General features: G+C 47.0%; 1 protein-coding gene across 1 annotated transcript in view; it reads right to left on the bottom strand.

Moving 5' to 3' along the window:
• Nucleotides 1–13,682, bottom strand: part of bcr (BCR activator of RhoGEF and GTPase) — an 83,676-nt gene extending 69,994 nt beyond the window's left edge. The window contains exon 1 of the mRNA XM_030085229.1: nucleotides 12,008–13,682. Coding sequence (XP_029941089.1) covers nucleotides 12,008–13,613 — 1,606 coding nt within the window. The 5' untranslated portion in view covers nucleotides 13,614–13,682. The remainder of the gene's footprint in view (nucleotides 1–12,007) is intronic.
• Between the last annotated feature and the right edge of the window lie 1,627 nt (nucleotides 13,683–15,309).

Raw genomic sequence — 15,309 nt, 5'->3', positions numbered from 1 at the left:
TGGCGCTCCACACTGCGGGAATCTGCAGCTTACTGTATATACTGTCAGACAGGAGACACAAAATGCGGTTTCAAATTCAGCTGGAAAAGCAATCGTACGTCTTTCTTACAGATGCGGCCGAGAAAAGACTTCTTGGGCTGTCACTTCCAGCCATTCGCAGCTACTTCGCCCTGAGCACGCTCTGCCATTTATAGGCCTATAAAGTGGGCCAAATGAGGGAGAACGGCACAGACGATGACAAAGGGATGATACTGTATGTACTCTAAAACTGGAAACATTCAGAGAAAGAAAAAAAGTAAAAAAAAAAATAAAAGGAAGCAGAGAAAGAAAAAGCCAGACGCTGACAAAGAATGAGAGAAAAATGCCAAAAACTTTAACTGAAAAGCTGAAGATGCGTGTCGGGCCATGCGGACGCCATGTGGATGCTGCAGATCAAGAGATACACATGTGGAATCAGTTCATATCATCCTCCTACATTCATGCAGAGCTCTGTCCTCCATTATCCGCTCCTAAATAAAGAAAGCACAGTCATAAGAGGAGCTTCTCTGTTGACACGTTGTCACAGTGAGTGTGTTTTATTCTTCCCCCGCCGCTTCCGGGCTCATTTTTGATGTGTTAATAACGCAAACGTGCAGGACGAGTCCGGAGCGATCGCCACCCGGCTCCAGGATGCCCTTGCTATCTCGCAGTCAGGGTTATTTGCACGAGCTTTTCGTAGAAGACTTTACAGAGTCCAGATCAGACCAGAGAACTGCTCTGACAGAAACTACCCAGAGTGGCCATTAAGCCATTCCCCCCCCCCCCCCCATCCTCTGCAACACTGAAAAATTTGAAGTGCTTTTACTAAGGGCGCACAGGTTGAGCCGGCAGAGCTGGAGAGTGGGATTTCTCATCTCCATTTTGCCCCCGCGTAGGTACGTAGGAGGAGGAGAAGCTGCTGGCGTGGATTCTGCTGCCTGTCAGAAGAAAGGAGCACTAACAATAGGCTGGGATGGAAAGACAGAGAGGCACAAAGCAGCGGCTGATAAAAGGATTTTAAAATTCTGTCTGACTGTGAAAAGACTCCACATCACACATTTAATGACAGATTTCTGCAGATAAATGATTTCTATTCACATTTTCTGCTCCGGCTCACATTCAGTATTATGCAGAAGTCTTTTTTATATATATATATATAAAATGGGGCACGTTTGATATTATCAGGATTGCACTGAAAGGAAATGAAGAAAAATCCTAAAAATATCCACTGTACATGCTGCCGGGTCCTCTATCTTTGCAGACAAGTGCTGTCGCTCTACAAACTTCAGAATCAGTTGTCATGGGCAAATTGGGCTTAAAATCAGCATTTATACTGCGAGAGCGCTTCAGGCTGAGAGAGAGAGAGAGAGAGAGAGAGAGAGAGAGAGAGAGAGAGAGAGAGAGAGAGAGAGAGAGAGAGAGAGAGAGAGAGAGAGAGAGAGAGAGAGAGAGAGAGAATGGTCCAGGGAGAGAGGGAGGGGGGGATATTAAGTGACATAAAAGAGATTTCACAGAAGGAGCGATGTTACCAAAGGGCATTCGGGGAAGGGATGGAGGAAGATCGCAACATGAAATCTGATCTTCCCAGCGAGCCGACGGTTATCCAGTCCCTCTGCAACTCGCCGCTCAACAAAAAACAGACAATAAAAAGGGAGCAACAGCCAGAGGAAGAAGGTTTGAAACGGCACACCTCATCGCAGCTACTGAAATGTTTTTTTTTCCCTCCAATGTTTTTTTTTTTGACGTTTACAAATGTCTTGTTCAGACCAGACAGATTTTGATCTCCCTCTCCAAATCGATGGAGCCTCGGCTCGGGCAGTTTGGGAGACTTTCCTCCCGTCCCTCCATCTGTGCAGCCGTCCTTCAAACAACAAGCACGTCGTTTCTGCTGAGTCCATCAATATCCAGGAAATGACCTCATTAGTTCAAGTTTTTTTTCCTTAAAGTTACTTGTAACGCTGTTGGCACCCCACACCGTCATTCACGATGCACCAATTTCACCGTTCTTTCTGACGTATGCTATTTATCTTTTTAGTATGAAGTCATGTGGATATTGTGCATCGGCAGGTTGTCCATCTTCTATACAGCTTTATTCTGCGCTGAAGCCAATCCCAGTTTACTATGGGCGAGGGCAGGATACGCCCCGGACGCCAGTCCAGACAGGGCAAAACAAACACAACCACACACACTCATATTCACACCTAGAGGCAATTTAGGATCTCCATATATTTCAGATCATAATGGATTTAAAAAAAAGTTTCTCACTAGTGTTTTTCTTAATGAATCAAACAGAGACTCGCAAAAACCACACTGCCACTCTCAAGGGTCTTCCAATATATCCGCATTTCTGACTGCATTACAACACAGCTTCTGATAAAAACTGTTCAGACGAACTGACTCATCAGCTGAGGAGCGTCCAGCGATGAGCCGTGACTCACTGAATAAACAGAAAACGTTGGTTCAGTCATTTATGAAGCGTGGTTTTACTCCGGCGTGCTCACTGCACTCAGCAGACACACACACGGCCAGCTGATCCGCAGCCAGCGTCGCTCATTAGCCCGATAATGTGGTATTTTTACAGCATTGGTGTTGCGATACCTGCACAGCAGGTTGGAAACCCCGAAATCTAAAACACACACACACATATCTCTAATAGCCTGGGCAACCCTCAACAACTGAGCAAACCCATCCAGCCACCCAGGGCAAACACAGATCCAACAGCAAAGAGCCGGAGGGAAGGAGAAAGGACACAAACTCTGAGAAAGACGACGAGAGAGGAGAGCTGACGGGCACAGAGGTGGCAGAAGGCCTGTGAAGTAACAGTCCAGGCGCTGTGTGCCAGGTAATGAGTCCTCTGTTTTGTTGTGTGTGTGTGTGTTCAAGCCAACAGCGCAGACTGGTTTTAAAAAGCTTCTTCTGGCTTGGATCTGTTCCAAGCTGCTCAAATAAAACACACCAAAAAAAAGAAGAAAACCCCAAAACAAGTCCATTCATTGAGTTTGTTTTTCTCCAGTGTATGGCAGGCCTGGTGGAGGATCCTGACTCCCATCAGGCTGAAGCTGCAGGGGTTTGTTGCTAAGTTATTTCAAGACGCTTTCAAAATGCAATCCCAACGAGGCAACTCAGTCGGAAACACATAAAGCCGCTGGAAATCGTAGATATCCGTCCCCGATAAATGTGTTTCCACCAAGTCAATAACTCGAATCGACGAAGCGCCAACCTGGTCCTGTGGAACAGAGCTGGAGCCGGAGCAGAGATCACATTTAGACCGGGCCGAATCCAGAATTCAAACCAAATTATAAGAAATGTCCTCAAAAGTCAGAGTGTGGTCAACAAACATGTTTTTGGTTCTTCTGGCTCCAGAAAAAGAAAGAAACTGCTCAGTCTCCCAGCTTTGTCTGAAGGAAACATTGAATCCTCAATAAAAAAAATCTTAGCATGATCTCAGTTACCCATACTTGGATGGAACAAGAATAAAAGACAGATGGATTATCTTCTTGATTATTCTGTGACCTGAAAAATAATACCCAAAAGGCCTTTTTTGTTTGCAGGTTTCTGTCACTATTTTTAGTGAATAAATGGCAACAGCAGGAAGAGAAGGGAAAAGCATCTTGCATCACCTCCTCATCTAATTTTCTGGAAATAAACACATCCACACTGACGGAAACAGTCCATCTCCACCCGTGTTTGCAGATCGAGAAAACAGAGATTGAGGGGAGCCATGTGCATGTGCATGTGCACGAGACCTGTCCATCACGAGGGAAGAGGATAAACGCTCTCATCCTCGGCCCCTTCATCATCGGAGGCAGCAGAAGGCTAATAATGGTTGGAGTTTCCTCTCACTCATCTCCAGATTTTCAGTTTTACAGTGGAAGTTATTTCTTTTTTCGGTCCATGTGGGAAGACACTGATCTCTTCTGTGGCTCCCGAAAAACAATAACGCAGTCCTCACTCCGTATTTCAAGTTGCTGCTTTGTAAAAACTTTTGTTGAAGTCAGAATTTCCTACAACGCGAGTTCATATTAGGGCTCAATGACTTCATGGAGCCGAGGCATTAAAACTGTATTTACGTTACCAAATCTGCTGTTGATATTTTAAACATATGTATTTTTTTTCCAGATGGAGTAACATAAAACTGCAGCGGGCATCGCAGGAGACTTTTCAACAGAAAGGATTGTTCCAGAAGGAAACCTGATCAAATAATTGCAAACATGTTGCCTCGTAACCAAGTCTGTAATCTTCATGTTCAGCATGTGAGATTTCCTAATAAACTATGAAGAAAAATAAAAGGAAATCTGAGTTTGGTAGGTTATTTTTGCTTTGTGGCAATAAATCTTATACCATTAAAGTTTATTTCCTTTTCAAATGGTGTCACATTTACAAGGAAAAAAACGGTAGTTGAGGTTTTCTAAGATAAAAATGGGTTAAAAAGAAAAGGAAATATGAAACAGATCTGAAAGAATTTGAAGAAAAAAAAAACAAACTCCACATTGTATTCAAGATGATCCAAACCACAAAAATCACTAAGTCTCAACTTGATTTATCTTATTATTTTGTGGAAAAAAAGAAAAACTACACAGGTTGAAGGTTTTCATGCATGATAAACGGACTGAGCGAAGGAACAGACACCAAGACGGGAAAATATCAGGAAGAGGAGACACAAAGAAAAAAAAAAAAAAACAGGGAGAAGGTCTTTTGAATCAGCTGAGCTGGAGCTGGAGGGGGAGCCTCGGCGGTCCATCCTGCTCCGTAACAAGGACGCCTGCTGCTGACAGTCGGCATTGATTGGGTTGTTTTATAGGGATTCGTCAGGTAAACCCTTCTACAACAATTACAGGGAGAGGCCTGCTTTATCCCGCAGAGGGAGGGGGAAGGGAGAAGGAAGCATGGCTTTGATCTTTCACTGCTTTTTTCCTTTTATTTTTTCGGGGTGAAAATCCCACAAAAAAAAAAAAAAAAAAAAACCAAAGTCAGAGAGGTGATGCCCTCCTAATTGGCTCCGAGCGAAAAGCAACTGGCAGCAGCTGTTTAAAGGAGCAGATAAAGAAAAAAAAAGAGCAAATTGGAACGATGTGGGGGTATAAAGGGAAAGAAGGAGATGCAGGAAGAGCTTTAGGGAGGAAAAAAAGAGAGGAAGATCTGGATTCAATAAAGCTTTTCTTTAAATCTGAATTCTCTTTACTGGTAAAACTGATTCAATAATACATGATTCAGCGTGGAAACGTCACCACTGAGTCAGTGCTGATTGGACCTTGCTATTGTTCTTTGTGAGGCGCCGATCACTGCTGTTCAACATGCATTCGCACCGGCGCCGCTTTGTAAGCAACGATAATCCTGAGTGTAAAATATGGGACAGGATGCATTAGGGTTGTAATGAATGTGGTGTTGGGAGAGGGGAGGGAAGAAAATAATGGAAATCTGATTGTTACTGGGTTATAATTCCCCAAACTAAAGAGCAGAGATTAAAGCTTACACATTTGCATGACTAGACAGGTTTCTGCTACCCTTTAATCCACAAGAGAGGATCAGTCGGCTGCACATGTGATCTGTGATGCAGATCGATAAATACAATTCCAAAATAATCAATTTATTATCAACCAGCTCCACCACCACTGCAATAATTAAGTATTTGTGTTTAATTTTTTTTCTAAACTATTTATCAAATTTTCTGCATTATACATACACCTACAATCCTCCTAATTAGGCAGATATAAAACTAATGAAATTGTAAACTGAAATTCAAATATTTGACAGTTAGAGGTTACTGGTTGCCTACTGTGAAAAGAGAAGCAAGCTTGTAACCAGATGCTTAAATCTCACTGATGTTGGGTCAGGAAGGGCACCAGGTGTGTGAAACATAAAACACATCAAACATGTACATGAGAAGAGAACAACCAAAAAGGAATCTAGAAATGTCTGACTTTGACTTCAGAAGGAGGTTTTATCAGGTGGGCGTTCTGTTTAGGCTATATCGATAAATCAGTGGATTTTGTAACAAGTTAAGACATTGAGGCAAGAATACGAGAAGTCATTTAGCCTCAATTCCAAATAGATTGGGACAAATCATCACCTGACGCATTGAAAACGGTTTGTTGTGAATTAAAATATTTATTCATGTATTTGTAAATCATAAAATCTTGTTTTTTAATGACACTTTGCATACTGTTCAGTCATTCTTTGGAACTGGTTTCTTTGTAAACTGCCCCTTTAACATCGATATCGGCAGCAGCAAGTGTGCCAGCCCTGCGCAGTGCTGGCAGCCTTGAGGCTCACTGCGTTATTAATCTTCATAGAAGCCAAATTGCTTTGTGGTTTTAACCAGAAACCAGAAGCCAGGTCTGTTTTTTTCCCCACCATTCGACCCTCAACCTCAGCCGGGTCCCTCAGAGAGCGAGCTGTGATTAATAACCCATGCAGCTAACCTGGGTTATGCATAAACACACACACACAGACACACACACACACACACACAGCAAGGACTTCCTGGAAGGCCAAAGGCCTGTGGCAGGCGGTTAGCGCTGGACACTAACTAGCAGTGTTTTCCTGCAGTGCGGCCGGTCCAGATGACAAGCGGAGCGACGGCAACAACACAGGCCAATATGGCCGCCATTCAGAGGAAAAGACCGTTTTAAACAGGGAAAGCCGGTCAACAAAATATATGTCTGGGATTTTCCAATTCCTATTTTTTTTTTGGGTTTGTTTTTTTTTTACAAGCTCTGTCAATCCCCAGTGGCAAGACTGTGGTTGGGTGCTTGGCATAAAAAATATATATAAGCACACAAAAAAAAGGACAAGAACAGAAGCAGGGAAGAGTAATGAGCCTTTCCAAGAGAAGGAGTGTGCGTTCACGTTTGTTTATAAGATGATCGTTATCTTTCTGTTAGCTCCAACATTCATATTTCACTGCAGGCAGAGAAGTAACAGACAGAACACACACCTATCCTCAAAGCCATTATTTCCACGTAGATAAAACACACACAGAGGTGGAGAGGAGGGCCGACCTCCCTGCTCCGGCCTCACAAAGCAGCAGTTTTTCTGTCACTGGGGAGTTCCTGGAGCTGCTCCACCCTGCCATCCGCTGCCAGCCCAGCAAGGCCAGGCCAGCCTCAGAGCCAGGCTGGGCAACGCAACACAGCCAGGCAACATTTCAGACACCTCCTGAGCGCTGCGAGCAAAAACCTCCTCTATTTACATGACATTTGTACTGATCTGTGTAATTTTTACATGATTTTGGGAGATGACACACTATTGTTTTATATATTATAATAGCTTATGCAATGAGTTTCAAGGTACAGATTATGTATTTTGTCAAAAAAATCATCCAAAATTAACAAAATATGACGACCCCTGACCTCTATGTATTGTCTTGCAGATCTATCTGTGTTAGCAGGTTAACCAATCTCAAATGTTTCAGCATTTCTGAGTCATATTTAGCATCAACTCTGCCCTCAGACCACCTCCATAGATTCAGCTGATGGGCACAAAATAACAGGAAGTGGACGACGTTCATCCACCACATTTTCACCATTTTCAGAGCACTTTTCACACTGTTGGTAGCTAATGGGGATGCCACCATGCAAGATGATCCACTCAGGGATTCATGCAGTGTTGTCCAAAGATGTGTGGAGAGGAATCAAACCACCAATCATGATATTTGAAAATACCTCGCTCTCCCAACTGATCCTCAGTCGCCACAGAAAGTGAAGCTCCATTTAAACTCCTTGGTAAACAGCAGTATGTTATCGATCCTGTTTAGTTCTGATCAACAATTTAGTAAATGATGCTAATGTCTTTGTGGTTTAAGATGTGCTCCAGATTTGTTGTTCCATTTAATTTTGTCTGTATTTTTTCTATGACATGCATCTGCAGTTTCCACCAGCAGCAGTGTTTTCACATTTTGATAAAAATGTTATAGACTATCTTTTATAATCTTATATATGCTAATCACATAAGTCATGGGTCAACAAAGCAGTTCATGCTGCACAATTTCTTCTGTTTTCTTTGTCGGAGAAGATACATACTTAAAGTGATGATTTAAAAAAAATATTCAGTAAAATAAACGTACATCTTTAGCTAGTTGTGTGACAGAAAAGGGTTAATAATTAGATAATGATTTTGAGAAAACACGTTTTCTTCCATTGCCCTTGAAAAAGGGGCCACAGGACAGCTTTGTGTCTGCAGAATTGGTCTGAGCAGGTTGTACCAGACGAGTGAAAGCTCAGGTTGAGCGCCCAGCTGGCAAAAAAGAGACAGATCAGCTCAAAATCCAACCCCCTTCCTTCCTCACCCCCCTCCAATCCTCCCCCCCCCCCTTCTCCCCATCAGGGTCTGACCGTGAGCCTGCAAGCTCCTGCGAGGCGGCTGAGGTAACCCAGCCTTTCACTGAACCCCTCACACACAGCGAACAAGGCTCTTTAAGAGCTGCAGTCACTCCCCAGCCGGTGTGAAAATGGGGGTCACGGTGCCGCGCCAGACGGCTGTAAAGCATTTCTTTTCATCTTCCATCCCCGCCCTGCTCGCGTGTGGAAACACACGATGAATCACATGATAAAAAGGACAAACCCTCACACACACACACACAACGGTTGAGAGTAGACTGGTAACTCTGCAAGCCCTACACACTGCTGGGATGGACCGTTATCTCCACTCATCAGAACGCTTTTATAGGTTGTGTCAAGGAATCCCAAACATGCAACAAGCATAATTCTGATTTTAATAAGACAAACTGTTTGTTTTTGGTGAAACGTGTTTACTGTACTGCACTAGCGAGAGGCTGTACCTGCACAGAAATACCGCCGCGGGCAGGATCCAGCTGACGGAGCGGGAGTCAAGTGGACAATAAAGCCATTGAAGCTTTCTACGGTCCGTCCAGCTTTGGCATCCCCGCCGTCAGAGACACAAACCCACAGGTATTCGTATTCACCGGTTTAAAGGCCGATTTTCCCTCGCATGAACTAATGGAAACAACGTATGGGGAGAGACTCGCTGCTTCTGGTCATCGCAGAGTGCAGTGAAAGGCGCTTTTCTTCAATGAAATGACCTCATGAAAACTTGCTGAACTCGTGCTCTGAGTGAGGCCACTTGTACAAAATAGGGACTCTGTTTGTTAAAAACTAAATCTACTATGACTCAAAACTCAACTTGTCTCTGCCTCCCCGTGGGTTACGGACTGTTTTTACTGGTTCGGTCATTAACTTTCACTTTTTCAAGTCATTGGCTTTACAGCGAGCGATAATTTTCCTCGCTGCCGTGGGAGGACATGAAAAATGGAGTCAGGGTGATGATAAAACTCTGCGCTGCTCATGTTTGTTCAATCAGCTCACAAATGAAATCGCTGGCAGTTGAAAAGGTTTCCTGCTGTTTTTCTTTTCATAGCGTTCCCTGTCCGGGCGTTAATTTTCCATGTGTTCAAACTTTTCCAACAGCTTGACGTAAGAGACGAGGTGAGCGTTCAATAATATTGGTTACTGTATTGAAAATGATACGATTTGCCATGGACACAAGAGAAGAGAAGAGAAGAGAAGAGAAGAGAAGAGAAGAGAAGAGAAGAGAAGAGAAGAGAAGAGAAGAGGAGAGACTACTTCTTTGACCTAGTCTGAAAATGATCTCAGGACACAACAGAGGAATGCACACTGTACACCTACTGCTGACGGCAAAGTAGCCCAAAGGTATAAGAGTAAACATCAAGGGTTAGTGTCTTTGTGTGTGAACTTCTGTGTGTGTGTGTGTGTGTGTGTGTGTGTGTGTGTTTCTGTTACACAACAGGAGAGTTCTTCCCATCTGTGCCTCTTCACAGCCCCCGCATCCCTGACCAATGAAGCGAGAAACGACAGCTCTGCCTTGCACTCTGCCTCCCTCAGTCTTCCTCACAACACCGTCCCACACTTCATTATTATCATCGGCCGCCCACCACCGACAGCACACTCTTTTACTCCTCTCCTTTCTCCTTTACTATCCTCGCCACTCTGCTTTCTGGCTGACAAACATCTCACACATACATTGATGTTGCAAGTGAACACACTGCCAGTGTTGGGTGACGCAACGCTCATTGTTATCGTCCGCCGAGCTGTCAACATCACGCCCGTCTGCCCTCAGCTTAAAACCTCAACCAGAAAACAAGAGCTCTCCGCAGGGCGTCCAAACAACATTTGACTTCTCATAAATTCCAGATTATCCTTCTAAATGCATCGCTGTCTGCGACCCCCTGCTCCTCCCCTCCTCGATCTCCATCCCTGCGCTTCCGGCTCGCCGAACTTCCCACAGGGCTCATTGTTGTGGAAAAGATGGTAAAACAAAGAGGGCAGACAGCGCAGTGATAATCCTAAACATAGCAGCTGGAGAATCAGCCAGCTATTAGCCGAAGGCCCGCGATGTCGGTTTGCAGATAACTGCACAGTAAACTTTGATCTTCAACGCCAAGAATTCAGTCTTAATAAAGTCATTTGTTTAAAATGAATGTTGAATGCTACTTAAGAGGGGGGGGGGGCACTTTCACTTTCCCAAATGTATTTCTGAGATGAGTTTCCAAACAGGATACAAACATGTCTGGGAAAAGCATTTCAGCTGATTCCATCAGGGCCACTGTGTCAGCGCTTCACCTCCAATAAATGAATTATAGATGCACAGAGACCTGTTCATCATTCAGGACATTTAGGCAGGGAGAGCGATCAGGTTGCAGCTGCCGTGAGTGACAGGCAATGCTCTCAAAACTGGATCACAAACCAAATTAATACTGATGTTAGGAGGAGAGAACTTTCTGAATCCGTCAGTATTCCACATTCCCCTCATCGGATACTGTCTGTGTTTCCCTCCCTTCCACCATCTATGTATCTATCTATCTATCTGCCTCCTCCCCTCTTTCCAGTTCATCCTGGCACTCAGAGTGAGTGAGTGATGCCAGCATCCTGCTGCCTGTCTGGTCAAGAAGGGCGCCAGTCCCAAATCTGTTACAATACAGTGAGCGCTGAAAGGCTCAAACGGCACTAACATGTACAGCAGAAAAGCTGCTGAGAGACAAGTCACCAAAATGTGCTTGACTGCTGCTCACCGCACCTCCATAAACAACAATCCGTGTCTGACAATTATGTCAAGTATTTGAACTGCCCCAGCCGTGTTTGGTTTGTTCCTCTTGTGACCTGGCACTGCCTTCAACAATGGAAACTTCACTGAGCAATTACAGCCGGCCAAAGCTTCCCGATGTGATTTTCTCCAAGCAACACAATGATGTGCTTCCAGCATGACAGGATCAGTTATCCACTGCCAATGACTTCAGCTCTGGGCAGCACATCTATCTGTTGACCGTTCATTACCGGTGCCACGGCTCGACGACTGCTCTTTAGCGGCTCGGTATACTACAGACAATTGTTTGAGGAGATAAGGTTGGATTTCTTTTGTTCTGGTAAAAGCTGATGGAGACTGTCAGCCTGTGGTCGAGGGAAGAGTTTCTCTAGTCGCGTTTCAGGAAGGACAATAAGAAACAAAGACAGGCAGAAAGACACCTGTACTTAATAACTCCGCGCTGCCAGCTGCAGGAGTCGTCTGAGAAAGCGGAGACCTGGAGTTTCAGCCGAGACTGACCACATTTATTGTTCACCCACCCGGCTGACATTCCAGGAATAAGCAGAGGTGGATCTTTCATCTGTCTCCCACGCAAGGCCATCCAGAGGACACCCAGTCCTGTGTGTTTGCATGCACACACACACACACACGCACCCACACACACACTGCCAGACTCACACATTTGGCTGCTTTGTTGGATTACAGTTAAATGTAGAATACGTGAAGAAGGGTTTTAAATCACTATCGTACCAGTGTCAACATCATTCCAGCAGGACCAGTCAACACTCATTCACCGTGGCTTTCAGGCGGTTTTCTTTCCTCCACACACAAGCAGACGGTTGTTCGGGGGTAGACTGTACAAATGTGTTTTGCGCTCCAGCCCACCTGCTCTCCATCACAACGTAGATTACACACAATAGCCGGCACTCACCTAGGTGGTCTCCATGGAAACTGTTGTCATGGGACGTTCGGCCGTGGGGCATGAGGTCATGATGGGCGGCAGGTGGCCAGATTTGCCCGGTCTTGCGAACACTCACAATAGTGGCCTCAGACATGACCACATGGCCTCCCTGCTGCCGGTGGTGACGCTTCTGAGACTGCGGCGTTGGAGGACTGCTGCTGTCAAAGGAGTGCTGCGAGTTCTGGGAGTTCTGGGACGGGGATCGGCTCTTTTCCCGAAACGGCCGGCGAAAGGCCGTGGTGGGGCTCGGGGAGACGTGGCTGGACTGGCCGGAGGAGAAGTCCTCTTCGCTGGACGTCAGGTTTTCATTGGAGCTGCAGTCCGGCGTGTACCCGCCGCCGCCACCGACATCCTCGAAGCTGCCCGGGGAGTAGGAGCGGCGAGGCCAGGTGAGGAGGTGGTCATCACCGGCACCGTGGTCTCTCATCGTGACTCCACCGCCGCTCCCTCCGCCGCCCCTCCCATCCCCGCTGCCCCCTTCACCCATCATCACCCCCCCAACATAAACACTGGAGTAAGCCTGGAACTCCGAGGGCTGCCAAGGCGGGGGTGGAGGCTTGCCCCCGTTGGCTCTCCCTGAGTGTCGCTGGTTGGGCTCGCCATCTTCGTATTCTGCGTCGTAGCCACAGGTGCTCTCAGTGGACCGGCCTCTGTAAACCGGCCTGGCCCGGAGCTCCCCTGCCACCGTGGCCAGATTACCCGGGAGAGAGTGCAGAGATCTCTTTCGCTCCATTTGCATGGCCTGGCTGCCCAGGGAGCTGATCTTGTCAGAGACGTCACGGTCGTTGACCCTGACCAAGCCCCTCTCGTGGTGGAACTCCATGTTTGTGTAGAACGGCGGCGGCGGTGGCGGCAGCTGCTTGTCCTGGCCCTTCGCTACATCACCCGCAGAGTGAGAGTTAGCCCGTTTGATCCGCTCGAAGTTGGACCTCAGAGCCGCTACTCCCAGTCCCATTCCCAGCTTGTCCTTGGGGTCAGAGGGCAGCTCCTTGTCCGGGGGCGGAAGAGTGGGCCTGCGAGGCGACAACGCAACGCCGCCTCTCTGCTTGGACGGCGAGAGGCCGTCTAGGTTGTCGCAGGAAGTCGACTCGGCCTGCTGGGGTATCTCAAAGGCCGACTCCAGGCCGTCGCCGTGGGAGGCCGACTTCCTGGCCGGCGGGGGTCTGGGTTTGGACCTGCCGGTCGCATCTCCAAGAGGCTGGAAACGGCTCCTGTCCCCTGCACTGCCACAGTACCCGCCTCCTCCTCCGACCCCACCGGTCTCCTGCATGTGCGGCTGCTGGGATGGGGACTCTGCACCCTGTGTGGCCGCAGGGTCCACCCCCTCATTGAGAGGCGTCTTCCTGAAGCCCCACCGCTGCTTGTCGTAGCTCTTCCTCTCCTTGGCCAGGAGGGTCTGCAGGTAGATCATGCGGAAGCGCTCCTTGTTCACCTCCTGCTCCAGGCGTCTGATGGACGCTTTGCACTTCTCCAGCTCCTGCTCGATGCCTCCGACAGAGCGCAGCTCCATCTTTGGGGGTTCAGACTCCGGGAACTGCGCTTTCCACGCCTCGATGAATCCCACCGGTTCCACCATATTGTGCCTGATTTATTTCACTGAACGACCCCGGCTCACACGAGAGCACACGGTTTTCTTTCTCTTTTTTTCCCCCTTTTTTTTACGTCCACTTTGTCAGAGTCTTTATCAACAATGGCCACCTCCGCTTGTTTATACCAGGCCTTGAGGAAAGCCGCTCACAGACGCGCAGTCTAATCGCTGACACTTGTCGTCGGTTGCGCAGCCGCAACAATACATCCCATTCTGGAGGAGAGCAGCCGGCGGATCACTGACAAGGAAAACAGGGCTCTCATAAAGCGCATCTTCCTCCTGCATTATTCCACAAAAGGACACTTTCTGGAATGTTTAAGGGGAAGAGAGAAAAAAAAAATCCCCTCGACACAATGACAGAGTGTCTTCGCGGGGTGACACGGGTGGTCTTGTTCCCAGGGAGGAGGAGGAGGGGGATTGAAGAAAGTGGGTTTTTTGTTAATCCTGGTGGGTTTTACTCACTGTCTGTGTTCAACATCCCCGGTGTGTCTGAGAGAGCCGGTCCACTCACGGAGCTGTGATCCCAGAGGCTGCAGCAGCTCCGGACCGAGCGCCTTTGTACCAGCAGCGCTCAAGGAGAATGGATGAAGAGCGCACAACGTGAGCGACGGCAACATCTGAGTTCCTCAAAAGGGACCGAGAGAAAGCATCTAGGAAAATAAACCGGCCGCGTCGTTATCCCATTTTCCTCCCGTGCCGTGTCGTCGTAGATTTTAGTGCTGTTCCCGTCCAGATTTCTCCCGCTGTTCCGGCCGTGATGGTGCTGCGGTGCGGTGCGGTGTGTGCGCTGCGCTCCCATCTCAGGCCAGCAGCGCTGGAGGGGCTGAGGAATGGGAGGGACCACGGTGACAGGGAGTCTGCTGGTTAAAGAGACAGAGCCGTGCGCTCACCTCCTCACCTGGACGGCAGCCAGGGTTTATTTTTACTGGGATTAAATGTAAGTCGTGGAACTTTTGCGCAAGTCTTCCAGTAATCTTGTTGGAGCTTGCCATATTTCACACTCGTATCCTTTATAATCCCCCGAATGCGTCAACAAACACATTGTTTCTATTTCTCCGCCGTTATTTGGCCGTGAGTGCAATTAGAAAGAGAGGAATGTAAAGAGGAATGTCAGTAAGTAGTGCCTGCAGACTTCATTCAAATCCCTCAAGCGGATCATGTCGGTGTGCAGCGCTGTACAGTGAATATTTGCAGTAACACTGCCACCTAGTGGACGAAGTGTAGAGCGCATTTCACCCATAATTTTCTAAATCGACTGAAACTTTCACCCAAATCAAGTTGATCAAAGGTTAATAAAAAATACTGGATGAGAACTTTTTGTTTTTGACTTCTCAGTCCAAGAATAGTCAACAGGTAGTGTACAAGGGCTGAGAGTCTTGTTTAAATATGAGGATCCCTTGTTTGAGTTTTGGCTCACGGGGATTTCAGTGTGGAGTTTGCATGTTCTCCCTGTGCATACATGGGTCTTCTGTTGGTGCTTTACCCCCCCCCCCCCCCCCCAACCCCACCCACAGCTGACAAACACGGTGAAGGTTCATTAGGCAATGTAATTTTCTCAGAGGTGTATGTGGAGGTGTGTGCATCTGATAACCCATCTGTCCCGTGTGTACTAAATAGAAGATGGACGGATTGACAAGTTTTTTTTTTTGTTCGTTTTTTTAATGAAAATGTGCAACATCTCACC

This window comes from Salarias fasciatus (genome assembly GCF_902148845.1).
Source record: "Salarias fasciatus chromosome 7 unlocalized genomic scaffold, fSalaFa1.1 super_scaffold_4, whole genome shotgun sequence".
NCBI classification, from domain to species: domain Eukaryota; kingdom Metazoa; phylum Chordata; class Actinopteri; order Blenniiformes; family Blenniidae; genus Salarias; species Salarias fasciatus.
The sequence above is the reverse complement of the archived record's forward strand: the minus strand, read 5'-3'. Positions and strand labels throughout refer to the sequence as shown.